This window comes from Calliphora vicina, chromosome 4 (genome assembly GCF_958450345.1).
Source record: "Calliphora vicina chromosome 4, idCalVici1.1, whole genome shotgun sequence".
NCBI classification, from domain to species: Eukaryota; Metazoa; Arthropoda; class Insecta; order Diptera; family Calliphoridae; genus Calliphora; species Calliphora vicina.
Window position 1 is genome coordinate 114773694 of NC_088783.1, and position 27213 is coordinate 114800906.

General features: G+C 31.3%; 1 protein-coding gene across 2 annotated transcripts in view; it reads right to left on the reverse strand.

Moving 5' to 3' along the window:
* Positions 1-18583, reverse strand: part of slpr (slipper) — a 31047-nt gene extending 12464 nt beyond the window's left edge. Inside the window, exons 1-8 of one of the 2 annotated variants that reach the window (XM_065506831.1) lie at positions 18296-18583; positions 12186-13641; positions 9338-9833; positions 9107-9269; positions 8879-9045; positions 8642-8817; positions 6072-6387; positions 2575-2883 (exon numbers count right to left, since the gene is read on the reverse strand). In XM_065506831.1, coding sequence (XP_065362903.1) covers positions 2575-2883; positions 6072-6387; positions 8642-8817; positions 8879-9045; positions 9107-9269; positions 9338-9833; positions 12186-12929 — 2371 coding nt within the window. In that variant the 5' untranslated portion in view covers positions 12930-13641; positions 18296-18583. Of the gene's footprint in view, positions 1-622; positions 2884-6071; positions 6388-8641; positions 8818-8878; positions 9046-9106; positions 9270-9337; positions 9834-12185; positions 13642-18291 lie in introns of those variants that run through there. The other variant, XM_065506830.1, reaches the window with a different exon arrangement.
* Between the last annotated feature and the right edge of the window lie 8630 nt (positions 18584-27213).

The window sequence follows — 27213 nt, forward strand, 5'->3', positions numbered from 1 at the left end:
TTTCATTTAATTATCATTTCAAATATGTCTAAAAGTTTCCTTTAAGTTCTACAAATAAAAGCCTTTACATTTTTATTTTCTTAGATTACAAAGCTTTTTTGTAAGTTCTAGACATAAAACCTTGTCAATTATAAAGTTATTTTACATAAAAGCTTTAATTTTTTTAAAGAACTAAAGTTTTTATTGAAATTCTTTAAACAAAAGCTTATGAAATATAATTCCTTTAAATAAAAGCTTTTAAATTTTAACTTCGTTTCGATTACAAAGCTTTTTTGTAAGTTCTTGACATAAAAGCTTTTCTATAAAGCTTTTTCTATAAAGTTTTACCTAAAAGCTTTTGATATTTAAAAATCTAAAACTTTATTAAATTCTAAAAAATACAACTTTTTGACATATAAAGCTTTTTATTTAAAAGTTTTTCCATTGATTCAGGTTTTTATATAATATTTTCAGTTAAAGCCTATTTTGAAAGTTCTTTACGTAAGAGCTTTTTCTGTTAAACTGTTATTTATATAGCTATAAAGCATTCAAAGCTTTTTTTATTAAATCTAGAAATAAAAGCTTTTCTAAGTTAACCCCATATTATGCTTGCTTAAATAAAACTATCCAAAGCTTTCTTATGTTTTATTTTAACAGGACTTAAAGCTTTCTTTAAAGCTGTTTAATTAAAATATGTTTATGTTCTCCTATTCTTCTTTGCAAACTTCCTCAAAAGCTCATCCTTCCATTTGCCCTCTTACACCATTTCCAATTGATCACACGACTTGGTGCGTTGTGGTGATATTCTTATAGAGTCTCTCTGACTATCCAATGTGTTTTGAAATAGCTTATAAGAGCTTTTAGACTTTTGGCATTTCTTTTTGGAGCGCGTCAAGGTGCCCAGACTAAAGAAATTCATGATGGTTTTCAATTTGGCCGAACTGGAGGAATGACTTTGAGAGCCTGACTCCAAAGAGTCGGGGGTGGTGACTAAGCTCTTGGAAGCTTTAGATTTTTTCGTTTTATCTTTGGATTTTGCCGGTAATGTAGAGGTTTGCTGTTGCTGCTGCTGCTGCAAAAGCAATTCTTGTTTTAGCAGCTGTTTTTTCATTTGTATAACCTCCGGATCGGGTTGTACATCTTGGAGTTTTCTTTGAGCCATTATGGAATTTTCGGACATGAAGAGCGAGTCCTTTAAATGGCGTGAATTGTCGCTGTCCGAATAGTAAGTGGCAAAACTAAAGGAGTGATTTTGTGTAGAAGTATTGGGTTCCGTGTGACAATCTTCAAAGGAATTGAGAGTGGAGGAATTGTTGTGAGAACTATTGGAACTGTTGTTCAAATGAAAGGTGACCACAGAACTTTTGCGTGATGTTTGCTGGGAATTCAAGGAATTGTCTTGCGAAGAATTGTCCATAGAATTTAAAGAATTGAAATGCTCTTCGTTGGAGTGACAAGATCTAAATGAAGCATTGTTATCATTTGCCGGCATATGGCGGTAATTTTGCGTTAGCTGGGCTTTCTCATAGGCATTAGAGGGTTTGCGGAAGAAACAGTGACGCGGAAATTGAGAACCCGAACCATTGCGCTGGAAACGGTAATAAGGCGATTCTGGATCTTCGGTTTCCTCCAAATCCTCGGCCAGCTGGGAAGTGGAGGAGTACATGGTTAAATTGACACTAGATTTGGAACTTAATGGTTCCGATTTTTGCCAATTACAACTTAAAGCCTTGTCGGGCGGCTGGCCCTTGGTAGTGTTAACACAAGATGTAGAGAATATTTCATCTAAAGACTTTTGCAAAGAAGTATAGAATAAACGATCATAGGTTGGATTATCCGGATTGCTATCGATCAACATTAGAGAACCCTGTTGAGAGCAAGAGGTCAAAAAGGGATTCTCACCCACCAAAGGAGAAATATCCGGTGAAATATAAGACAATTGCTGGCGTCTGGCCAAGGGAGACAGACGACTATCCAAGGAGAATTTTTTCCTACCTATGGCCGGGCTATTGCCCAAACTATTCGATTGTTTTAGATCATTAACCGGACTCTTATCGTGATGCACAGGCATTTGAGTAGCCTGACGTTTGAAGGGAAAACAACCCACCACAGTGGGTGTTATGGACTCTCTATCCGAGTCATAGTTATTCAAAGGACACTCAAAAGGCAATGGTTTAGCAGGTTTTTTGCCAAGCAACGAATCTAGTCCACCATCATGAGACTTGGTAATCAAATGTTTCTTTTTAATTTGTTTCTTACCGCTTAAACGTAAATCATTAGCTTTGTTAGAAGAGGTTAAAGTAGCCGAGCTACTAACCGAATTAATCACAAAATGATTAATGTTGTTATTAGGATTATTACTGTGATGAAAAGCCAATGAAGAAGTATTACTGGTAGTGGGAGTAGTAGAAGTAGTAGTAGTAGTAATATGATTAGAATGCATTAGATTATTGCCCTGGTTATTTTGTATTAATGTAACAAAAGCTGGATGAATGCTAGAAACCATGGCCATGGATGTTGAACTACATGGTGTACCTGGTGATGATAATGATAACGTTGAACAAGAGCCTAAAGTAGTTGCTAAATTATGGATACCTTGTGTTGTGGGCGTAGTAGCCACCGTACTAGTCGTAGTAGTATTATTAAGCTGATGCAGAGAATGATGTGTTGGATTATAGCCGTTATTGGGTGACGATGGTGAAGTGTTGCAAGTATTTTGCTGTTGTTGTCGTATGGCGGCAGCCTTCTTATCAAGATTGGGAGCACTCTTGCTAAACGAAGAGTTGCTCGTTACATTTGCAGCATGCCATTCGGTCGAATGGATGGCAGTATTAAGATGGCAACGTTCTCGTTGGTGTACCGTTGAGGGACCCCAGGTTTTACCCTTGAAACCATCAGGACTCACTGGTTACAGAGGAGGTAGGTATGGATCATATACAGGTAATTCAAGCAACAAAAAAAAATAAAATAAAAAAAATAAATAAAAACAAAACGGGTAAAATGAAATAAAAAGAAAAAAATAATCATCAAATTAAATGGGAAGAAATACCAAAATAAGAAAATCAACTTAAAATCAAACTTTAAATTACTATTAGGAGAGTAAACCCCTAAATTCTTTACAAAATCACTGAAATTGCAATTATTTCGACTTGTTTAAAGGAAGTCATTGACCTTCAAAATATATTTGTGCGTTAAAATACTGATTGGTGCTTTCCGAATACCTTTAGTCGGTTGGGAACGGGAGTGATGACAACCAATGACCCGAATTCCATCAAATATGAGATCATGTGTATGTAGCTAAGTTGGCTGGAAAGGAGAGTGGTAGTTTCCTATTAATAGATTTACATTGTATCGATCTTAAGTCAGAGATTGCTATACAGGTATCCAGAACATAAGCATCTCAATGACATGACAAGGCAGTTGTCTATAATGATCGCTATTATAACAATAGGATCCCATTGCACAGCAGGTCTCTTTACAAATGACACTTAAGTCGGTTAGCAACGGGAGTGCTGACATCCAATGATCCGATTTCCATCAAAAAGGCTATCATGTGTATGCAGCTACTCAGAACATATCTCTCAAAGAAAAGACTCCAAGTTGGATGGAAAGTAGAGTGGTAGTTTCCTATTAATCGATTTACATCAAATCGTTCTTTCGTCAGAGATTGGTAGTTTCGTCAGGAAAGGAGAGTGGTAGTTTCCTATTAATCGATTTACTTCAAATCGTTCTTCCGTCAGAGATTTCTTACTTTAAATGCTTTGAAATGTCTGCATAAAATTGGTGTCTGTAAAGTTCCACATTGATCAATGAAAGTCTACTGGGAAAGATAGTGGTGGTAGCCTTCTTCAGATTCAGTTTTCGCGTTCTGTAAAAGTTCCTGTATTCTTTGGCAAACAGAGATCCTCCTTGGGCAAAGAAATTATTGATCAAAGAAAGTCAGCTGGGTGGAAGAGTTCAAATTGCGTGCATTAAATGGAGGAAGATTGGGTTTATTTAGCAGTTTTCTTTATTGATTCCTGTTCGAGCAATATTGTCTAAATTATCCGTGAGAATGTACTACAGATATATTAGATCTACGTTCCGGAACGACTCGACCATTTGCACAATAGTTCCTGCACGCTGCGATAACCAGTTCTCTACAAATATCCACATTGATCCAACTTCTTCAGGCTCAGATTGTACTCTTCGGAAGGCAGTTCTCCATGTCGATCCACATTAAGCCAATAACATATTGATCAACGAAAGTCTGTTGGGAAGGAGAATGGTGGTAGGCTTCTTTGGTTATAGATTTCGCGTTTTAAAAGGACGTTCAATAGAGTTCGTGGCTTAAAGTGTCTAATCGGGTTCCTCTTCCAAACGCTACATGCTTCGATAGACAGTTCTCTTCAAATATTCACATTGATCCAACAATGTATTGATCAAAGAAAGTCAGCTGAAAAGGGATGTCTTCATGCTCAGATTGTACTCCACATTATGGCAATATTGTGTTGATCAACGAAAGTCAGTTGGGATGGAGAGTGGTGGTAGCCTTCTTCAAGCTCAGATTGTACTCTTCGGAAGGTAGTTCTCCATATAAATCCACATTAAGCCAATAATATATTGATCAACGAAAGTCTGTTGGGAAGGAGAGGGGTGGTAGTCTTCTTTGGATATAGATTTCTCGTTTTAAAAGGACGTTTATTAAAATTCGTGGCTTAAACTGTCAATCGGGGTCCTCTTCCAAACGCCAAATGCTTCGATAGACAGTTCTCTTCAAATATCCACACATTGATCCAACAATGAATTGATCAAGGAAAGTCAGCTGAAAGGGGTAAGTAATGGTAGCCTTCTTCAGGCTCAGATTGTACTCTTCGGAAGGCAGTTCGAGCAATAATATATAGATCAACGAAAGTTTGTTGGGAAGGAGAGTGATGGTAGCCTTCTTTGGTTATAGATTTTGCGTTTTAAAAGGATGTTCATTGAAGTTCGTGACTTAAAGTGTCTTAACGGGCTCCTCTTTCAAACGCTTCAAAGTTCTATCGGCGAGCAAACGTTAGAAGTCATTGTCTATGGCCATTAACTTTGAGCTTCTCATTTGATCAAGGAAAGTCAGCTGAAAAGGGTAAGTAATGGTAGCCATCTTCAGGCTCAGATTGTACTCTTCGGAAGGCAGTACTCCAAATAGATCCACATTAAGCCAATAATTTATTGATCAACGAAAGTCTGTTGGGAAGGAGAGTGGTGGTAGCCTTCTTATCATCGTGGCTTAAGGTTTCTAATTCGGGTTCTCTTCCAAACGCTTCAAAGATCTGTCAGCGAACAAATGTCATTGTTTATGGTCCTTAACTTTGAGCATCTGAGTCTGGAAAATTTGCCAACTTAAAGTCTGTGAGTTATTGTGTCAGGAGATGAATGGACTGCCTCCGGTTCTACTGCATACTTTCACGGACAGCAGCGTTGTTCTCGGCCGACCTAGAGTTCCGGTCTTGTCAGCGAACGGAAGTCATTGTCTATGGCCATTAACTTTGAGCTTTTGAGTCAGCTGGTTTTTGTATGGTTGCGGTGATCGACGCAAAATTCGACAATTTAAAGGCTGTGAGTTGTTAATGGACTGCCTCCGTACAGCATCGTTGTTCTCGGCCGGTCTACAGTTCCTTTGCCGTTCCGGACTCATATCCATTTATTTAGACATTTGACCTGCCTGTCTCCTTGTCAGCATCTTTATTTTGGCATTATGATACTTCGAAGTGATTTTGTAAAGATTTATGGTTTTGCTCTCATTGAATTTAAATAGTTTTTGGAATAAATTTAAGCAAAAATAATACTACTTCCAACTACTAACAAAAAATTAAATAAATATTTAAAAATACTAGAATTTTAAGTGAAACTAGCGCAAATTTAACTAAAATTGTAAAATATTTCCACAATTTAACAGCAAATAAACCAAAATTCTTTAAGCTTAAGACTCTTTTAAGAAAACTTCTAGTGTTTCAAAAGCTAATTAATAAAATTAGCTAGATTTATTAAGAATTTATATGAAAACGTTCGCCCCCCATGAATATTTCTCTATAATTTGGAACTATTCTAACAAAAAAAATCCTTATACTTACGTGCCACTATCCTTAGACCCGATATGGCCGGCGAACCGGGTGGCGTCGGCACCACACACGTCTGATCTCGTATTGTCGTTATGGTGTGACGAAATTCCGTGGGCAACGATATTTGCACTGGATCCTTTTTAGGTTTAAATTTAAATTTATTACGTCGTTTATTTGGTTTCGGTATTGTCTGAGCCATTATCAATTCACGGCCCATTAGTTCCAGCTCACGGGCGCGCAATTGTTGTTCAAAGATTTTCAAATTGTTGGCCTGCTCATGCTGTTGCATTTGTATGAGACGCAGCTGTTCCTCTTTGTTGCGCAGTTCCTGGAAAAAGAGAGTTTTGAAAGGAGATTAAAAATGAGGAATATTAAACAAAGAGTTCAAATTACAGAAATGGAAGCAATAAAGTTAGCAAAGTTAGTTTTAGGCAACAATTAAAAGATTTTATTAAAAAAATGATTTTATTTAAAAAATAAAACAGTTGATACATGAAAGCGCAAATGGTTTTATACTTAAATGTAATTTTATAATTTAGATTGTGTTTTTGAAAGTTTATTTAAATAGTTAGTTTAAGTATAAAACCATTTTGAGTTAGGTAAAACTATCCAGGAAGTCTGAAAATCCAGCAAGTCTGAAAATCCAGCAAGTCTGACTATCCAGAAAGATTGACTATCCAGGAAGTCTGACTATCTAGAAAGTCCGATTATCCAGGAAGTCAGTCTATCCAGGATGTCTGACGATCCAGGAAGTCTGAATATCCTGGAAGTCCGACTATCCAGGAAGTTTGACTATCCAGGAAGTCAGACTATCCAGAAAGTGTGACTATCCATAAAGTCTGAATATCCAGGAAGTTTGACTATCCAGGAACTCTGACTAACCTGGAAGATCCAGGAAGTCCGACTATCCAGAAAGTCTGAATATCCTGGAAGTCCGACTATCCAGGAAGTTTGACTATCCAGGAAGTCAGACTATCCAGGATGTCTGACTATTCAGAAAGTCTTACTATCCAGGAAGTCTGACTATCCAGGAAGTCTGACTATCCAGAAAGTCTGACTATCCAGGAACTCTGACTAACCAGGAAGCCTCACGATCCAGGAACTCTGACTAACCAGAAAGCCTCATGATCCAGGAAGTCTGACTAACCTGGAAGCCTCACGATCCAGGAAGCCTGACTAACCAGGAAGCCTGACTAACCAGGAAGCCTGACTAACCAGGAAGCCTGACTAACCAGGAAGCCTGACTAACCAGGAAGCCTCACGATCCAGGAAGTCCGACTATCCAGGAAGTCCGACTATCCAGAAAGTCTGAATATCCTGGAAGTCCGACTATCCAGGAAGTTTGACTATCCAGGAAGTCAGACTATCCAGGATGTCTGACTATTTAGAAAGTCTAACTATCCAGGAAGTCTGACTATCCAGGAAGTCTGACTATCCAGAAAGTCTGACTATCCAGGAACTCTGACTAACCAGGAAGCCTCATGATCCAGGAAGTGTGACTAACCAGGTAGCCTCACGATCCAGGAACTCTGACTAACCAGAAAGCCTCATGATCCAGGAAGTCTGACTAACCAGGAAGCCTCACGATCCAGGAAGTCTGACTAACCAGGAAGCCTCACGATCCAGGAAGTCTGACTAACCAGGAAGCCTCACGATCCAGGAAGTCTGACTATCCAGGAAGTCTGACTATCCAAGAAGTCTGAATATCCTGGATGTCATACTATCCAGAAAGCGTGACTATCCAGGAACTCTGACTAACCAGAAAGCCTCACGATCCAGGAAGTCTGACTATCTAGGAACTCTGACTAACCAGAAAGCCTCACGATCCAGGAAGTTTGACTAACCAGGAAGACTCACGATCCAGGAAGTCAGACTATCCAGAAAGTGTGACTATCCTGGAATTCATGCTATCCAGGAAGTTTGACTATCCAGAAAGTCTGACTATCCAGGATGTCTGACTATCCAGAAAGTCTGACTATCCAGAAAGTCTGACTATCCATAAAGTCTGAATATCCAGGAAATAAGAAACTGAGAAATATAAGCAACATTCCATCTTCCTGGAAGTTAAACTAAATTTGTTCCACTAAATACACTAACAATTTAACTAAAATACATTTGTTTAAGAGATAAACAACATAAATTTATACAAAAATGAAATGTTTTCAAACACTTTAAAGGAAATTAAAAAAAAAAGTTTTTTTAAGGGGTTCAACTTTCTCTTACCTCTTCAATTGTTTGAAAGCGCTGATAAAGGGTTTTACATTATTTACATTATCAATATTAATCCATGAACCACACAAAAATAAAAACCAAATGTGAACACAAAACAAAAATACCAGAATGGAATAGAATGGGGGAAAAAGGAGCAAAAGAAAGGTTAAATATGGAGAGACATGAGTTTGAGTTACATACATATAGAAATTATATATCGTATTGTCTAAATAAAGTTTCAAGAATTAATGACAGAAAAAAACCATTAAACTACAAATCCACTAAATTACTTTTGTTTAAAGAAAACACGCAAAAATCTCTCTAAATATTTTACTTAAATTTAGGAAAAACTAAGAAATTTCCAAGCTTACCTTTTCTTTTAAGCGCAATTCATGTAAAACTTCAGCAATTTCTTTCTTCCAGCCATCCTGCATGGTATGAAACGATTCCTGGGGTGTGGAAGTAAAACCGGAACGTGCTATATCCTCTAGATTGAGTAAAATATCTTTGAAACCCGGACGATTATGAGGGTCACTCGCCCAACAATCTGTAAAAATAATAAATACAAACATTACTTCAAATTTCTTATACTGTTTAGCTAAACTTACTTTTCATGAGTTTTCCCCAGGCCTCTGGACATGTTTTTGGTATTGGCAATGTTAGGGTATTGACGGCCACTCCATAGGCCACCGATAAGGAATCAAAACCTTTATAGGGTGTCTCACCCGTTATTAGTTCCCATAATAAGACACCATAACTCCAAACATCTGAGGATCTGTTGTATTACATAAAAAACAATTAAAAACTTTTCCTTGAAAATCAATTTTTTAACTTACTTGGAGTAGGTGCCACGACTTATAACTTCGGGCGGCATCCAGGCATAAGTACCAGCTGCCGACATACGTGTGGTATTGTACAGCTCGCGGGCCAAACCAAAATCAGTTATTTTTAAGGTTTTCTTATGCAAATTATCGCCCTCTATAGGTTCAAATATTAGAACTAACAAAAAACAAAATAAATATTATTGACTACTCTCCACAACAACTTTTCTACTTTTGTCTGCTTACCATTAGAACTCTTCAAATCCCTATGTATCACTGATATAGGTGCTTCATTGTGCAAATAATTCATGCCTTTTGCTATCTGTATGGCCCAATTCACCAAAACATCTGGTGGTATTTTTCTGCCAGCCAGCACACGATTTAAACTGCCACCGCGTGAATATTCCATGACCAAACACAATTTGGGCGGCTTAAGACACACACCTCTTAATGAAACTATATTTTCATGTTTCAAAGCCCAAAATAATTTAGCCTCCTGCAACACACTATCACGCATGGTATCCATATCCTCATCGGCTGTTTGTCTTGCTGCCTTAATGGCTACCTCTTCATTGCGATAGTAGCCTCGATGGACTTTGCAGAAACCACCTACTCCTATGACTTCTTGTATATCAAGTTCTTCGAATTCGACTTCATGCGGCTGTATATCACCAATAGCTGAAGGCACATTTATCATCATGGGATCCTGATTGGTAACGAAATTACTGGGAAAGATGCCGCACTGTAAGAGAAAAACATAGGAGAGGGATAAAGTTAAGATTAACTGGGAGTATAGAAAGCCCTAACTAAGAGTTCAGAAACACACCTACTATTGGAGAAAGAAAGACTGGCGATTGGAGCCTAACTAAGACTTTGGAAATACCTACGATTGGAGCTTAACTAAGACCTTGGAAAGACCTGCGATTGGAGCCTAACTAAGACCTTGGAAATACCTACGATTGGAGCTTTACTAAGACCTACGAAAGACCTTCGATTGGAGCTTAAATAAGGTCTTAAAAAGACCTACGATTGGAGCTTAACTAAGACCTTGCAATGACCTACGATTGAAGCTTATCTAAGACCTTGAAAAGACCTTCGATTGGAGCTTTACTATGACCATGGAAAGACCTACGATTGGAGCTGAACTAAGCCCATGGAAAGATCTACGATTGGATCTTAACTAAGTCCTTGGAAAGATCTACGATTGGAGCTTAACTAAGACCTTGCAAAGTCCTTCGAATGGAGCTTAGTTAAGACTTACAATTGGAGCTTAACTAAGACCTTGGAAAGACCTGCGATTCGAGCTTAATTAAGGCTTTGGAAAGACCTACGATTGGAGCTTAATTAAGGCTTTGGAGAGACCTTCAATCGGAGCTTATGCAAGACCTTGGAAAGACCCACGATTGGAGCTTAATTAAGGCTTTGGAAAGATCTTCGATTGGAGCTTAGTTAAGACCTACGATTGGAGCTTAACTAAGACCTTGAAAATACCTACGATTGGAGCTTAACTAAGACCTTGGAAAGACTTACGATTGGAGCTTAATTAATGCTTTTGAAATACCTACGATTGGATCTTAATTAAGGCTTTGGAGAGACCTTCAATTGGAGCTTATGCAAAACCTTGGAAATACCTGCGATTGGAGCTTAACTAAGAACTAAGATTGGAGCTAAACTAAGACCTTGGAAAGACCTTCGATTGCAGCTTAACTAAGACCTTGGAAAGACCTTCGATTGGAGCTTAACTAAGACCTTGGAAAGACCTTCGATTGGAGCTGAACTAAGACCTTGGAAAGACCTGCGATTGGAGCTTAACTAAGACCTTGGAAAGACCTGCGATTGAAGCTTAACTAAGACCTTGCAAAGACCTTCGATTGGAGCTTAACTAAGACCTTGGAAAGACCTACGATTGGAGCTGAACTAAGACCATGGAAACTTAACTAGGACCTAGTAAAGACTTTCGATTTGAGCTTTGGAAAGACCTACGATTGGAGCTTAACTAAGACCTTGGAAAGACTTACGATTGGAGCTTAATTAAAGCTTTTGAAATACCTACGATTGGATCTTAATTAAGGCTGTGGAGAGACTTTCAATTGGAGCTTATGCAAGACCTTGGAAAGACCTATGATTGGAGCTTAACTAAGACCTTGCAAGGACCTTCGATTGGAGCTTAACTAAGACCTTGGAAAGACTTACGATTGGAGCTTAACTAAGACCTTGGAAAGACCTTCGATTGGAGCTTAACTAAGATCTAAGATTGGAGCTTAACTAAGACCTTGAAAAGACCTATGATTGGAGCTTAACTAAGACCTTGGAAAGACCTACGATTGGAGCTTAATTAAGGCTTTGGAGAGACCTTCAATTGGAGCTTATGCAAGACATTGGAAAGACCTTCGATTGTAGCTTTACTAAGACCTTGGAAAGACCTGCGATTGGAGCTTAACTAAGATCTTGTAAAGACCTACGATTGGAGCTTAACTAAGACCTTGGAAAGACCTACGATTGGAGCTTAACTAAGACCTTGGAAAGACCTTCGATTGGAGCTTAATTAAGGCTTTGGAGAGACCTTGGAAAGACCTACGATTGGAGCTTAACTAAGACCTTGGAAAGACCTTCGATTGGAGCTTAATTAAGGCTTTGGAGAGACCTTCAATTGGAGCGTATGCAAGATCTTGCATAAGCTCCTATCCAAGGTCTTGCATAAGCTCCTATTGAAGGTCTCCCCAAAGCCTTAATTAAGCTCCAATCATAGGTCTTTCAATTCGAGCTTAATTAAGGCTATGGAGAGACCTTCAATTGGAGCTTATGCAAGACCTTGGAAAGACCTACGATTGGAGCTTAACTAAGACCTTGGAAAGACCTACGATTGGAGCTTAACTAAGACCTAAGATTGGAGGTTAACTAAGTCCTTGGAAAGACCTTCGATTAGAGCTTAACTAAGACCTACGATTGAAGCTTAATTAAGGCCTTGGAGAGACCTTCAATTGGAGCTTATGCAAGACCTTTGGAAATACCTACGATTGAAGCTTAACTAAGACCTTGGAAAGACCTTCGATTGGAGCTTAGCTTAGACATTGTATTTGTAGTGTATGCTTACCCTGTCTCCTATTTTGCCAATCCACCAACCCTCATCTCCCGATACATTGGGATCCATGGATAAAACCAACACCACCTGACCTCTCAGCAACGTTAACTCATCCTCACCCTGGGCCTCATAGTCATACAAAGCCGTCCAAAGACTACCGCCCGGCGGTATATTATCACTCTGTTGGGATTGTGAATTTTGCGAATCGCTACATTGTTGTGAATTGATTGTGGCGGTGGTGTGAGTTATAGAAGAGGAGCTCACCAGCATAGTGCAGCTGGTGGTAGTGTTGGTGCTGTTATGGGCTGCCATACCGTTTGTATTACCATTTAAAGGTGGTCGCTTAGTATCATTGGTGGACGACTTGCAGCTGACATTATTAGCTGTGGTTGTGTAGTTGTTGGCGGCGACGGAGGAGGAGCATAAGGAGGCAGAGTTGTTGCTAGTGGAGTTAGTTGAATTAGGGATATTATTTTGTGATTTTTTATAACCATTGTAGGGTTTTAATTTTGAATTGCTGCTGTTGTTGGCTAATTTATGGCCATTTATTGCTGAGGGAGAGGCAGATGATGTGTTAGTATTACTGCTGCTGTGGCTGTGGCTGTTGTTGGTGACGACTGTGTAGGCTGCTGAAGTGTTGGTGTTGTTGGTGGCAACTGCTGTATTAGGGTGGTTGCTGGTGGCATTATTATTGTCTTGTTGTTGTTCTTCGCTAATTGCGATCATTTGTGTGACGTTGTAGTGACGAGCAGGCATTAAATGTTGGCAATTGATAAAAAAAAATAAAAATATTTATGACGACGTTTTGACAGCAACAACAACCAAAACAACTGCTAATTAATGTTTAAATTTGTTGTTGTTTTTTTTAGCTTCTTCTCTCTACTTCAAGCTATAACAATTCGTGCTACTGTCTGTCTATCTGTCCTTAGGTCTGTTTAGATTTCTTTTAGCATGGAATTTTTTGTATTTATTTACTTGATTTCTTTAAAGTTTGCTTTGCTGGTGTAGTATTTGTTGCTTTATTTTCTTAACTAATGCTGCTTCTTGTATTTCTGGTGCTGATTTTTGGCCAACAAATAAAGAAGAACAAAAAAAAATATGTGAAAAAAACAAGCTCTTGTCTAACTCTTTAAGAGTTTCTCTGTTATTCTTTTTTGTTCTCTTGTTATTTTAACACTTGATTATAATTGTTGTTGTTGTAGTAGTTGATGTTATTGTTATTATTGTTGTTGTTGAAGAGCTGCTGTTGTTTTATTATAATTCGTTCGTATTGCTGCTGCTGCTGCGGCTGTTCGTTATTTTGTTGTTGTTGTTGCTTTTCAATGTTGTTGACACTTTTATAAGCCATGCGTATTTTATAAATTATTATAATTTTGCTGATTTTTTTTTTGCACTCTTTTGCTATAAATTGTTTTTTTTTATTGTGATGTATCGTTCTAACGTTTCTGCTGCTGGTTACATATGAAGTCTACAGTAGAATAAAAAGCAAAAAAAACAAATATTAAAAAATAAATTTTATACTAGATACTTAAAGACCACAGATGTTTAAAGGTATTAATTCTAAAGGCAACAAAAAAGAAAATCAATAAAAACAATGAAAAGTCAATGAATGTTATGCTCAATAAAAAAAAACATTAGAAACTCTAAAAATTTAAAAACTAAAGTAAAAAATTTTCATTCGAAATTAAGTTCGAATTTTCGAAATTACCAGAATCTTGTAAAAAATGCTAAAATAGCTTAGAAATCTGACTGAAATGCGATTGGCAAGTTTTTTCGCAAAGAATTTGGTATTTTTAAAGGTTTAAATTAATTTCGAAATTAAGTTCGAATTTTCGAAATTGCCAGAAAGTGAACAAATGGCGCAGAAATTGTTATAAAACTTATTAGAATAAGATTGGCGAGTATTCCTATTATTAATTTTTTTATTTTAGTGGCTTTAAATCAATTTCGAAATTAAGTTCGAATTTTCGAAATTACCAGAATCTTGTAAAAAATGCCAAAATAGCTTAGAAAACTTATTGAAATACGATTGGTAAGTTTTTTTGCAAAGAATTTGGTATATTTAAAGCTTAAAAGCAATTTCGAAATTAAGTTCGAATTTTCGAAATTGCCAGAAAGTGATCAAATGGCGCAGAAATTGTTATAAAACTTATTAGAATAAGATTGGCGAGTATTCCCATTATAAATTTTGTATTTTAGTGGCTTTAAAGCAATTTCGAAATTAAGTTCGAATTTTCGAAATTACCAGAATCTTGTAAAAAATGCTAAAATAGCTTACAAAACTTATTGAAATACGATTGATAAGTTTTTCTTAAGGGAATTTGGTATTTTTAAAGCATTAAATCAATTTCGAAATTAAGTTCGAATTTTCGAAATTGTCAGAAAGTGAACAAATGGCGCAGAAATTGTTATAAAACTTATTAGAATACGATTGGCGAGTATTCCTATTATAAATTTTGTATTTTAATGGCTTTTAAATCAATTTCGAAATTAAGTTCGAATTTTCGAAATTACCAGAATCTTGTAAAAAATGCCAAAATAGCTTAGAAAACTTACTGAAATACGGTTAATAAGTTTTTCTTAGGGGAATTTGGTATTTTTCAAGCATTAAATCAATTTCGAAATTAAGTTCGAATTTTCGAAATTGCCAGAAAGTGAACAAATGGCGCAGAAATTGTTATAAAACTTATTAGAATAAGATTGGCGAGTATTCCAATTATAAATCTTGTAAAAAATGCTAAAATAGCTTACAAAACTTATTGAAATACGATTGATAAGTTTTTCTTAAAGGAATTTGGTATTTTTAAAGCATTAAATCAATTTCGAAATTAAGTTCGAATTTTCGAAATTGCCAGAAAGTGAACAAATGGCGCAGAAATTGTTATAAAACTTATTAGAATAAGATTGGCGAGAATTCCTATTATAAATTTTGTATTTTAGTGGCTTTAAAGCAATTTCGAAATTAAGTTCGAATTTTCGAAATTACCAGAATCTGTTAAAAATGTCAAAATAGCTTACAAAACTTACTAAAATACGATTGATAAGTTTTTCTGCAAAGAATTTGGTATTTTTAAAGCATTAAATCAATTTCGAAATTAAGTTCGAATTTTCGAAAATGCCTGGAATTGTTAAAATTGTCTAGAATTTATTATTAAATGTTTTCGAATGATAATGGCAAGTTTTCCTATTGTAAATTGGGTATTTTGGTGGCTTTTAATCAAATTCGAAATTAAGTTCGAATTTTCGAAAATTCCTGGAATTGGTCAAATTGTCTAAAATATATTATAAAACTTTTTAGAATAAGATTGGAAAGTTTTCCTATTGTGAAGTGGCTATTTTGTTAGCTTTAAATCAATTTCGAAATTAAGTTCGAATTTTCGAAATTAGCTAAAAGTACTCAAATTGTCTATAATTACTTAGAAAATGTTTCCTAATTTAAATAAAGTATATTTTTGAAACAAATTTAGTGTTTTGTTGCCTTTAAATCAATTTCGAAATTAAGTTCGAATTTTCGAAATTAACTAAAAGTGATCAAATTGTCTTGAAATGCTTACAAAACTTACTAAAATAAGATTGGATAGCATTTTTAGAAGATATTTTTTATTTTGTTAGCTATAAATCAATTTCGAAATTAAGTTCGAATTTTCGAAATTACCTAAAAGTCCACAAATTGTCTATAATTACTTAGAAAATGTTTCCTAATTTAAATAAAGTATATTTTTGGAACAAATTTAGTGTTTAGTTGCCTTTAAATCAATTTCGAAATTAAGTTCGAATTTTCGAAATTAACAAAAAGTGATCAAATTGTCTTGAAATGCTTACAAAGCTTACTAAAATATGATTGGACAGCATTTTTAGAAGATATTTTTTATTTTGTTAGCTTTAAATCAATTTCGAAATTAAGTTCGAATTTTCGAAATTACCTAAAAGTCCACAAATTGTCTATAATTACTTAGAAAATGTTTCCTTATTTAAATAAAGTATATTTTTGGAATATATTTAGTATTTTATTGCCTTTAAATCAATTTCGAAATTAAGTTCGAATTTTCGAATTTGCCTAAAATTACGCAAATTATCTATAATTACTTAGAAAACTCTCTTTAATATTAATAAAATGTATTTTTTAAATAAATTTAGTATTTAGTTGCCTTTAAATCCATTTCGAAATTAAGTTCGAATTTTCGAAATCACTAAAATTGCCTATAATTACTTAGAAAGCTTTCTCTAATTTAAGTAAAGTGGATTTTTTAAACAAATTTAGTGTTTTGTGGATTTTAAATCAATTTCGAATTTAAGTTCAAATTTTCGAAATTCTTAAAAAGTGTACAAATTGTCTGCATTCTTTAACGTTATGTCAAGTACATAATTTTTATGGCTGGTTTTCTTGTTTCTCTGTTTTTTTTTTGTAATAACAATAAATGTCAGGTAATGTGACAATAAGTACGTGCCGATTTAAGGATTAAATGAAACGATATAGCAAACAAATTGTATGCTCAAGCATACAGCTCCTTTATAAAGGCGGTCTCATCATAGAGATGAAAAGATTAAAGGGGAAGTATAGCTAATATTTACAAGCTGATGTTTTTAAAAAAAAATTTGGAAACAGAAGGAATTTAATTTAAAAAAAGTTGTTTTTATCTAAATATTTTTATGGTAGAAATTCAGAAATTAAAAACTGTGTGCCTGCTAAATTGCACGCCTTCCAATCAGAATTTAAAACAACAGAAAATGAGAGAGTGAGAAAACAATAAAAGAAAAATGAGTGATTTTTTTCTTTGTATGTAGGCTGGCAATTGTTATTGTAACACAATAACAAAAGCAACTTAAAATGAAAAGAAAATTATGAGAAAAACCCCAACACTGACTGACTGGCATTAGCCGCACAAAGTAATCAAATAAATTGCAGTAAAAACATAAACATACGAAAACTCAGAAATGCATTGAAATAAATAAATAAACAAGAAAACTCAACAGACAAACACGAACAATGTTAGAGAACTCATTTACTCGTTTATATACAAAAAAAAAAACAATAACAAAATGATGTAAATGATGATCGGATGGCTAAGGAGATGGCACGAACAAGAACGGCCATAGAAAACACAACAACACACTCTTGCATTTAATACACGAGAAATATAACAACAACAGCAGCAACAGCAACAGAACAAGCAATGGAAAGAGAAAAACGAGAAATTAAACGAAACGAATCGAAGCAACGAATAATAACAAAACAAGATTAACGATATTGAACATTATTTTGTTGCTGTTGTTTTTGTGAGTGCGAGTGAATGAATGAGTTCGTTGGTGTGTATGTTTCTTTTTTTGTTGTTTTTTTGGTTGAATATTGAACTTCATGGATACGAATTGAAATGGAATGAGTTTTTTTTTATGTTTTTCTTATTTTCTTGTTGTTTTTGCTTTGCTCATATGTTTGGCAAGCCAGCAGCAGCAAAAGCCAGCGGGTGGGGTAGTTTTTCTTTTAACAAAAAAACATTAAAACTTCTTGGGTTTTTTTTGTTATTTTGTAACATAAAAATAAAACATATCTACAATTTTTTATAGCACTTGCCCAAATAGTATTTCTTTTTTTTAAATAACTGCAAAACTAAAACAATGTTGGAGCAAAAACCAAAACACGACCCGCCTATATTTATTGATATTTCACAATATCCTTAAACCAATTTAAATCGATCAGCCAAAAACAGTAAATTTTTAACAAATTTTCCATAATTTCTTTTAGAAATTAACACTTTTTCTTTAAAGAAATTTATTTTAGTTATTCCTTTATTTCTTTAAATTTCTCTGTTTTATTTTTGCAGCTGCATTAAATTTATATTTTTTTTTTTTTGTATTATTTTATAATTTTAGTTGGATTATATTTTTCTTGTTCTTCTTAACACCTTTTACACACACAAAAACTAAAAAAAAATCACTCGTGTATCTAAAATATTTAAAATAACTCACACTTTTACATTTTTTACTTCACAAAATCTATCTGAAAACTGCCTCTGAAAAGCAACTTTATATGAAAAAAAAAAAAACTATAAAATATAATGATGTTGGTCTTATTACTTGTTTTTTTATTTTAATATAAAAAAAAAAATTCTTCTTTTACTTGCTTCTTCTTGTTGTTTCTTTTTTTTTCAAATTTTTTCTTTATTTTTTTTGGTCAGCAACTTTATTTTTCTTGTTTATTTTTCGTTTATTTCTCAGTCGTTTTCTTTAGTTTTATATAAATTTTTTAATTTTCTATTTCGTTGTTATTTATTTTAATATTTAAGTTAATTTTTTTATCGTATTTATCGAGTTTTTACTGCAAATTTTAATCATTTGCGATTTTTTTCTTTGCTATTGGTGTGTGTCGTACTATTTTTTTCCATTTAACTAAGTGCCGTTTACATTTTCTTGCTCTCCTCTCTCTTTGTATCTCTTTTCTTACTACATTTTAAAAACAGGGTTGTATTTGTTAGCACATATGGTTGCCACCACAGGGTAACTATAATATGAAATAAAATAAGAAATTTCTTAAAAAAAAGTAAAAATAAAAAATATAAAAAATTTCATAAATTTTTGTATGATTTATAAGATTTATAAGCAATTTTCATAAATTTCGAAAATTCGTACATAAATTCTACATCGGTTTAAAGCCACCAAAACACAAAATTCGTTTTAAAAATACACTTTTAATTAAATTAAAGCAAGTTTTCTAAGAAATTTAGGCAATTTGAACAATTTCTGGTAATTTTCGAAAATTCGAACTTGATTTTGAAATTGATTTAAAAGCAACAAAACACTAAATTTGTTCCAAAATTATACTTTATTTAAATTAGGAAACATTTTCTAAGTAATTATAAGCAATTTGAGTGATTTCGAAAATTCGAACTTAATTTCGAAATTGATTTAAAGGCAACTAAATACTAAATTTGTTTAAAAAATACACTTTATTTAAATTAGGAAACATTTTCTAAGTAATTATGGATAATTTGAGGACTTTTAGGCAATTTCGAAAATTCGAACTTAATTTCGAAAATTCGAACTTAATTTCTAAATTGATTTAAAGGCAACAAAACACTAAATTTGTTTCAAAAATACAATTTACTTAAATTAGAGAAAGTTTTCCAAGTAAATTTAGGCAATTTGAGTGATTTCGAAAATTCGAACTTAATTTCGAAATTTATTTAAAGCTACCAATTGATTAAATTTTTAATAGAAAAACTCTGCCGTCATATTTTAGTAAGTTTTGTAAGCAATTCTAGACAGTTTGGCTAAATTCTGGCAATTTCGAAAATTCGAACTTAATTTCGAAATTGATTTAAAGGCAACTAAATACTAAATTTGTTTAAAAAATACACCTTATTTAATTTAGGAAACATTTTCTAAGTAATTATAGACAATTTGAGGACTTTTAGGTAATTTCGAAAATTCGAACTTAATTTCGAAATTGCTTTAAAGCTAACAAAATAAAAAATATCTTCTAAAAATGCTGTCCAATCTTATTTTAGTAAGTTTTGTAAGCATTTCAAGACAATTTAATCACTTTTTGTTAATTTCGAAAATTCGAACTTAATTTCGAAATTGATTTAAAAGCAACAAAACACTAAATTTGTTCCAAAAATATACTTTATTTAAATTAGGAAACATTTTCTAAGTAATTATGGATAATTTCAGTAATTTTAGGTAATTTCGAAAATTCGAACCTAATTTCGAAATTGATTTAAAGCTAACAAAATGAAAAATATCTTCTAAAAATGCTGTCCAATCTTATTTTAGTAAGTTTTATAAGCATTTCAAGACAATTTGATCACTTTTTGTTAATTTCGAAAATTCGAACTTAATTTCGAAATTGATTTAAAAGCAACAAACCACTAAATTTGTTCCAAAAATATACTTTATTTAAATTAGGAAACATTTTCTAAGTAATTATAGACAATTTGAGGACTTTTATGTAATTTCGAAAATTCGAACTTAATTTCGAAATTGATTTAAAGGCAACAAAATGAAAAATATCTTCTAAAAATGCTGTCCAATCTTATTTTAGTAAGCTTTGCAAGCAATTCAAGACAATTTGAGGACTTTTAGGTAATTTCGAAAATTCGAACTTAATTTCGAAATTGATTTAAAGGCAATAAAATACTAAATATGTTCCAAAAATATACTTTATTTAAATTAGGAAACAGTTTCTAAGTAATTATGGATAATTTCAGTAATTTTAGGCAATTTCGAAAATTCGAACTTAATTTCGAAATTAAGTTAAAGCTAACAAAATAACCAATTTCTTCAAAAAAGGCTGTCCAATCTTATTTCACTAAGTTCTGCAAGCAATTCAACACAATTTAATCACTTTTTGTTAATTTCGAAAATTCGAACTTAATTTCGAAATAGATTTAAGCTGACAAAATACCCAATTTCAACTTGGAAATTAAGCCAAACTTGGTTCAGTGAGTTTTTTTAAACAATTCTAGACAATTTAACAGCATTTTAGAAATTTCGAAAATTCGAACTTAATTTCGAAATTAGGTTAAAGCTAACAAAATAACCAATTTCCACAAAAAAATCTGTCCATTATTATTTTAGTAAGTTCTGCAAGTAATTTAAGACAATTTTATAACTTTTTGTTAATTTCGAAAATTCGAACTTAATTTCGAAATTAATTAAAAGCCACCAAAATACCCAATTTACAATAGGAAAACTTGCCAGTCTTATTCTAATAATTTTTATAACAAATTCTAAACAATTTCTTTATTTTGTAACAATTTCGAAAATTCGAACTTAATTTCGAAATTGCTTTAAAGCCATTAAATTGCAAAATTTATAATGGGAATACTGGCCAAGCTTATTCTAATAAGTTCTATAACAATTTCAGCGCCATTTATTCACTTTCTGGCAATTTCGAACTTAATTTCGAAATTAATTTAATGCTTTAAAAATATCAAATTCTTTGCAGAAAAACTTACCAATTGTATTTCAATAAGTTTTGTAAGCTATTTTAGCATTTTTAACTAGATTTTGGTAATTTCGAAAATTCGAACTTAATTTCGAAATTGCTTTAAAGCCATTAAAATACAAAATTTATAATGGGAATACTGGCCAAGCCTATTCTAATCAGTTTTATAACAATTTCTGCGCCATTTGTTCACTTTCTGGCAATTTCGAAAATTCGAACTTAATTTCGAAATTGATTTAATGCTTTAAAAATACCAAATTCTTTGCAGAAAAACTTATCAATCGTATTTCAGTATGTTTTGTAAGCTATTTTAGCATTTTTTACAAGATTTTGGTAATTTCGAAAATTCGAACTTAATTTCGAAATTGCTTTAATGGCACTAAAATACAAAATTTATAATGGGAATACTGGCCAAGCCTATTCTAATCAGTTTTATAACAAATTCTGGACAATTTGTTAATTTTCCAACAATTTCGAAAATTCGAACTTAATTTCGAAATTGATTTAATGCTTTAAAAATATCAAATTCCCTTAAGAAAAGCTTACCAATTGTATTTCAGTGAGTTTTGTAATCTATTTGTCATTTTTTACTAGATTCTGGTAATTTCGAAAATTCGAACTTAATTTCGAAATTACTTTAAAGCCATTAAAATACAAAATTTATAATGGGAATACTTGCCAATCTCATTCTAATAAGTTTAATAACAAATTCTAAACAATTTGTTTATTTTCCAACAATTTCGAAAATTCGATATTTATTTAATGCTTTAAAAATACCAAATTCCCTTAAGAAAAACTTATCAATCGTATTTCAGTAAGTTTTGTAAGCTATTTGCAAGATTCTGGTAATTTCGAAAATTCGAACTTAATTTCGAAATTGCTTTAAAGCCATTAAATTGCAAAATTTATAATGGGAATACTGGCCAAGCTTATTCTAATAAGTTCTATAACAATTTCTGCGCCATTTGTTTACTTTCTGGCAATTTCGAAAATTCGAACTTAATTTCGAAATTCTTTTATGGCTTTTAAAATGCCAAATTCCCTTAAGAAAAACTTATAAATCGTATTTCAGTATGTTTTGTAAGCTATTTTAGCATTTTTTACAAGATTCTGGTAATTTCGAAAATTCGAACTTAATTTCGAAATTAATTTTTTTGCCTAAAAATTACTAGAATCTTAATTTTTTTTAGATTTTGTAATAATTTCAGTATTAAATAGACAATATTTGTGTATTTTTCAGCATTTTTAATGATTTATTTGAATTATTACATTTACCCCCAGTAACACGAAGTCTGGTTATGTATTAACAAATAGTTAAACTGACAGTTTTCATACAAAAATATTTTTAACCGACAGTATAACTATTAGTTAGGCCATAACCAGGCTTCGTGTTAATGGGGGTTAAATTAATATTCTTATGGAAATTCTATCAATATTTTGCAAAATTTTTAATTTCTTTATTTTACTACCTTAAAAATACAGCCCTGTAAAGTGTTTACTTTCGCTTGACATGTTCTTGCATATGGCATCTCTGGCCTGAGAGAGTATAAACAACAACAGAGTTGTTTATTTTAGGTAGTTTGGTTTGAAGCTGAGGTAAACATAACGGTAGGTGTAAGAAAATATACAAAGCTGTTTATTTGAAGAATTTTTTAAATAAATTTAAACCAAAATTAATTAAAATTAATAAAAATAATAGAATTGTTATTAATTAGGGGTAATTAAGGGTTTTATATTACTTTTAAAGCTTGTATGTTAATCATATGTTTTGTGGAATGCAAGTTATTAATCTACAAGAGAGAGAGAGCAGTAGAGTAAACTCTCCTTTGGAACACAAATAGCGGTAAATATTTTCTATGTATTAATAAAGTACACAGCATCTTAATAAAGAGCTGTTTTTTAACTCTCTTTAGTATGAGTATTTTTGGTGTGTTTTTGTTGTTGTTGAAAGTCTACACTGCAGGATACACATGTATATATCCTGTGAGCATCCATTGTAACATGAGTTTTTCTTTTCGTTTTTTTTTATATTATCAAAGAATCTGTGTATTTTAGCTACTTTTGCCCATAAAAATTTCAGTTACGCGCAGACTTTTGGATTAAACGTGTTCGTGAAAATTTACTCTAACAAAACGCTAAAAATATTTTAAGAAAATATGTGAAAGTTTTTTTTTTTTTTAACAAGAAAAATGGAAATTTTTGCAAAAATGAAAAGTGTGTGAAACAAAAAAAAAAAGAAGAAATTGTTTGCTAGAAAAGTGAAAATTAAAATGAATTAAAAGTAAAAAAAATTCTTGAATGTAAAATAAAAATATGTAGGAAAAAATTAATTTTTTAAAGCTTTAAAGAGTGGGTGTTATAAAATCTAAAAAAATCACGTTTAACTGTCAGTTTTTCTTGTTTTTTTTTTTAATATATTTTCTGTCTTTCATTGCGTATAGCAGCAAACATTGTTATAGAATCTAATGAAAGAAACCTCCCAAATGTGTATTTTATGTTATGGATGGAATATTTCTTTTTTTTAAATACAATATTTTTTTGCTAAAAAAAATGATAAAAAAAAACTACATAGAAATTTTCAAACCCTAGAGATAAATTGAAATGTATTGCCATTAATTAGCTAAATCAAATAAAATTGTATGAAACAAAAACAAGTAAAAAAAACTTGCCTTGACACTATTTTTTTCACTTGCTGGTTATGACATGAAATTTACAATAAATAAAATTTTAGAAAATTTTGAAAACATTTTTCCAAAATTTTGATTTTGTGCTTAAATTTTAGATTTCATACTTTAGATTTAGGCATTAAAATTCATATTGTCCAAAAAAATATTAGTTTTTTCTTAATAAATTTAAAAAAAGAAAATTTTTAAGTCATTTTCGAAAATTCGAACTTAACTTCGAATTTTCGAACTTCCGAAAATCTAACTAAAAATTGATTTTAAAAGCTTCTAATAAGCTAAACTTGATAAATTTTTGGTTTTTAAGCAATTTTGCCAATTTTTAAGTCATGTTCGAAAATTCGAACTTAATTTCGATTTTTCGAACATCCTCAAAACTAAATAGAAATTGGTTTTAAAAGCTTGTAATAGTCAAAACTTGATTAATTATCATTTTTAAGGAATTTTCCCAATTTTTAAGTCATGTTCGAAAATTCGAACTTAAATTCAAATTTTCGAACTTGCTTAAATTTAAATAGAAATTGGTTTTAAATGATTCTAATAAGCTAAACATGATTAATTTTTGGTTTTTAACGAATTTTGCCAATTTTTTAGACATGTTCGAAAATTCGAACTTAATTTCGAATTTTCGAACTTCCGAAAATTTAACTTAAAATTGATTTTAAAAGCTTCTAATAAACTAAACATGATTAATTTTTGGTTTTTAACTAATTTTGCCCATTTTTAAGTCATGTTCGAAAATTCGAACTTAAATTCGAATTTTCGAACTTGCTCAAATTTAAATAGAAATTGATTTTAAAATCTTCTAATAAGCTAAAATTAATTAATTATTGGTTTTTAAGGAATTTTGCTAATTTCTAAGTCATGTTCGAAAATTCGAACTCAATTTCGATTTTTCGAACTTCCGAAAATCTAACTTAAAATTGATTTTAAAAGCTTCTAATAAGCTAAACTTGATTAATTATCATTTTTAAGGAATTTTGCCAATTTTTAAGTCATGTTCGAAAATTCGAACTTAAATTCGAATTTTCTATTTTTTTGCCCATTTTTAAGTCGTGTTCGAAAATTCGAACTTAAATTCGAATTTTCGAACTTGCTCAAATTTAAATAGAAATTGGTTTCAAAACCTTCTAATAAGCTAAACTTAATTAATTTTAGGTTTTTAACGAATTTTGCTAATTTTTTAGACATGTTCGAAAATTCGAACTTAAATTCGAATTTTCGAACTTGCTCAAATTTAAATAGAAATTGATTTTAAAAGCTTCTAATAAGCTAAACTTGAATAATTATCATTTTTAAGAAATTTTTCTCATTTTTAAGTCATGTTCGAAAATTCGAACTTAAATTCGAATTTTCGAACTTCCGAAAATCTAGCTTAAAATTGATTTTAAAAGCTTGTAATAGGCTAAACTTGATTTATTGTCATTTTTAAGAAATTTTTCTAATTTTTAAGTCATGTTCGAAAATTCGAACTTAAATTCGAATTTTCGAACTTGCTTAAATTTCAATAGAAATTGGTTTTAAAAGCTTCTAATAAGCTAAACTTAATTAATTTTTGGTTTTTAAGGAATTTTGCCAATATTAAAGTCATGTTCGAAAATTCGAACTTAAATTCGAATTTTCGAACATCCTCAAAACTAAATAGAAATTGGTTTTAAAAGCTTCTAATAAGCTAAACTTGATTAATTTTTGGTTTTTAAGGAATTTTGCCAATTTTTTAGACATGTTCGAAAATTCGAACTTAAATTCGAATTTTCGAACTTCCGAAAATCGAACTAAAAAGTGATTTTAAAAGCTTCTATTAAGCTAAACATGATTAATTTTTGGTTTTTAAGGAATTTTGCCAATTTTTTAGACATGTTCGAAAATTCGAACTTAAATTCGAATTTTCGAACTTCCGAAATTCTAACTTAAAATTGATTTTAAAAACTTCTAATAGGCTAAACTTGATTAATTATCATTTTTAAGAAATTTTGCTCATTTTTAAGTCATGTTCGAAAATTCGAACTTAAATTCGAATTTTCGAACTTCCGAAAATCGAACTAAAAAGTGATTTTAAAAGCTTCTATTAAGCTAAACATGATTAATTTTTGGTTTTTAAGGAATTTTGCCAATTTTTTAGACATGTTCGAAAATTCGAACTTAAATTCGATTTTTCGAACATCCTCAAAACTAAATAGAAATTTGTTTAAATAAGCTATAATTGATTAAGATTTCAACATAAAATTCATTAATTTTCAGAGACTGTAAAATTTTGCCCTAAAAGTTTTTGGTTTTTAATAAACTTAGCGAAATTTATAAAAATTCTCTAAAAATTGTTTTAGCGCTTTTTAACTTTTTTTTTAAATGACCGAAAAATCAATAAAATTGTAAAGGAAACATGATTTTATAAGTAAAATTTAATTTAATTTAAAAGATTTAGAAAAATATGCTAAAAATCACTTAGATTTTTTTTAGCGTTTAAAAACGCTTTTTTGAAATTTTTAAAAATTTCAAAAGAAAACTTGATTTATCTTTGAAAAATTGTTCCTTGAAAAAAATCATAAAATAACCTATTTTTTTTTGGCGTTTTTTAGAGCTTTTTTGCATTTTTGTTTTAGCGATTTTGAAGCCTGTTTTTAAATTACCGAAAAATCAATAAAATTTTAAAGGAAACATGATTTTCTAATTAAAATTTGCGTTAATTTAACTGATATAACAAAAATATCTTAAAAATCACTTAGATTTTTTTTTGGCGTTTTAAAACGCCTAAATTATTTTTAGCGTTTATAGCTATTAAACTTCATTTTCTTTCAAATAACTGTTAAAATTACAAAAATTTATGAAAATAATTTTTAAAATCTTATAAAAAATCGCCAAAATTTTCTTAGCGATTTTTAACTCTTATTTGAAATTACCGAAAAATCAATTAAATTTTAAAGAAAATTTAATTAAAGTTTTCGTTAATTAGAAAAAATATGCTAAAAATCACTTAAATATTTTTTAGCGTTTTTAAACGCTTTAAGAGTTTGATTAAAAATTAACAAAAATTTCAAGAAATACTTAATATAACATCGAAAAGTTGTTCAATTTTTGGATTTTGTTAAAAATTTATAAAAAACCGCCAATTTTTTTTTAGCGATTTTTAACCCTTTTTTGAAATGACCGTAAAATCAATAAAATTTTAAAGGCAACATGATTTTTTGAGCTAATTTATCTTCATTTTAACAAATTAAAAAACAATTAGCTAAAAATCACTTAAATTTTTTTTGGCGTTTTTAATAACATTTTTGTAAATTGTTTAAAATTTACAAAAAACTATAAAAAATATATTAATTTAACATACAATTATTTAAATTTAAAAGATTTCTGATATTTTTTTGCCCGAAAATCGCTAAAAAAAATTTAGCGTTTTTTTAAACACTTTTTCGTA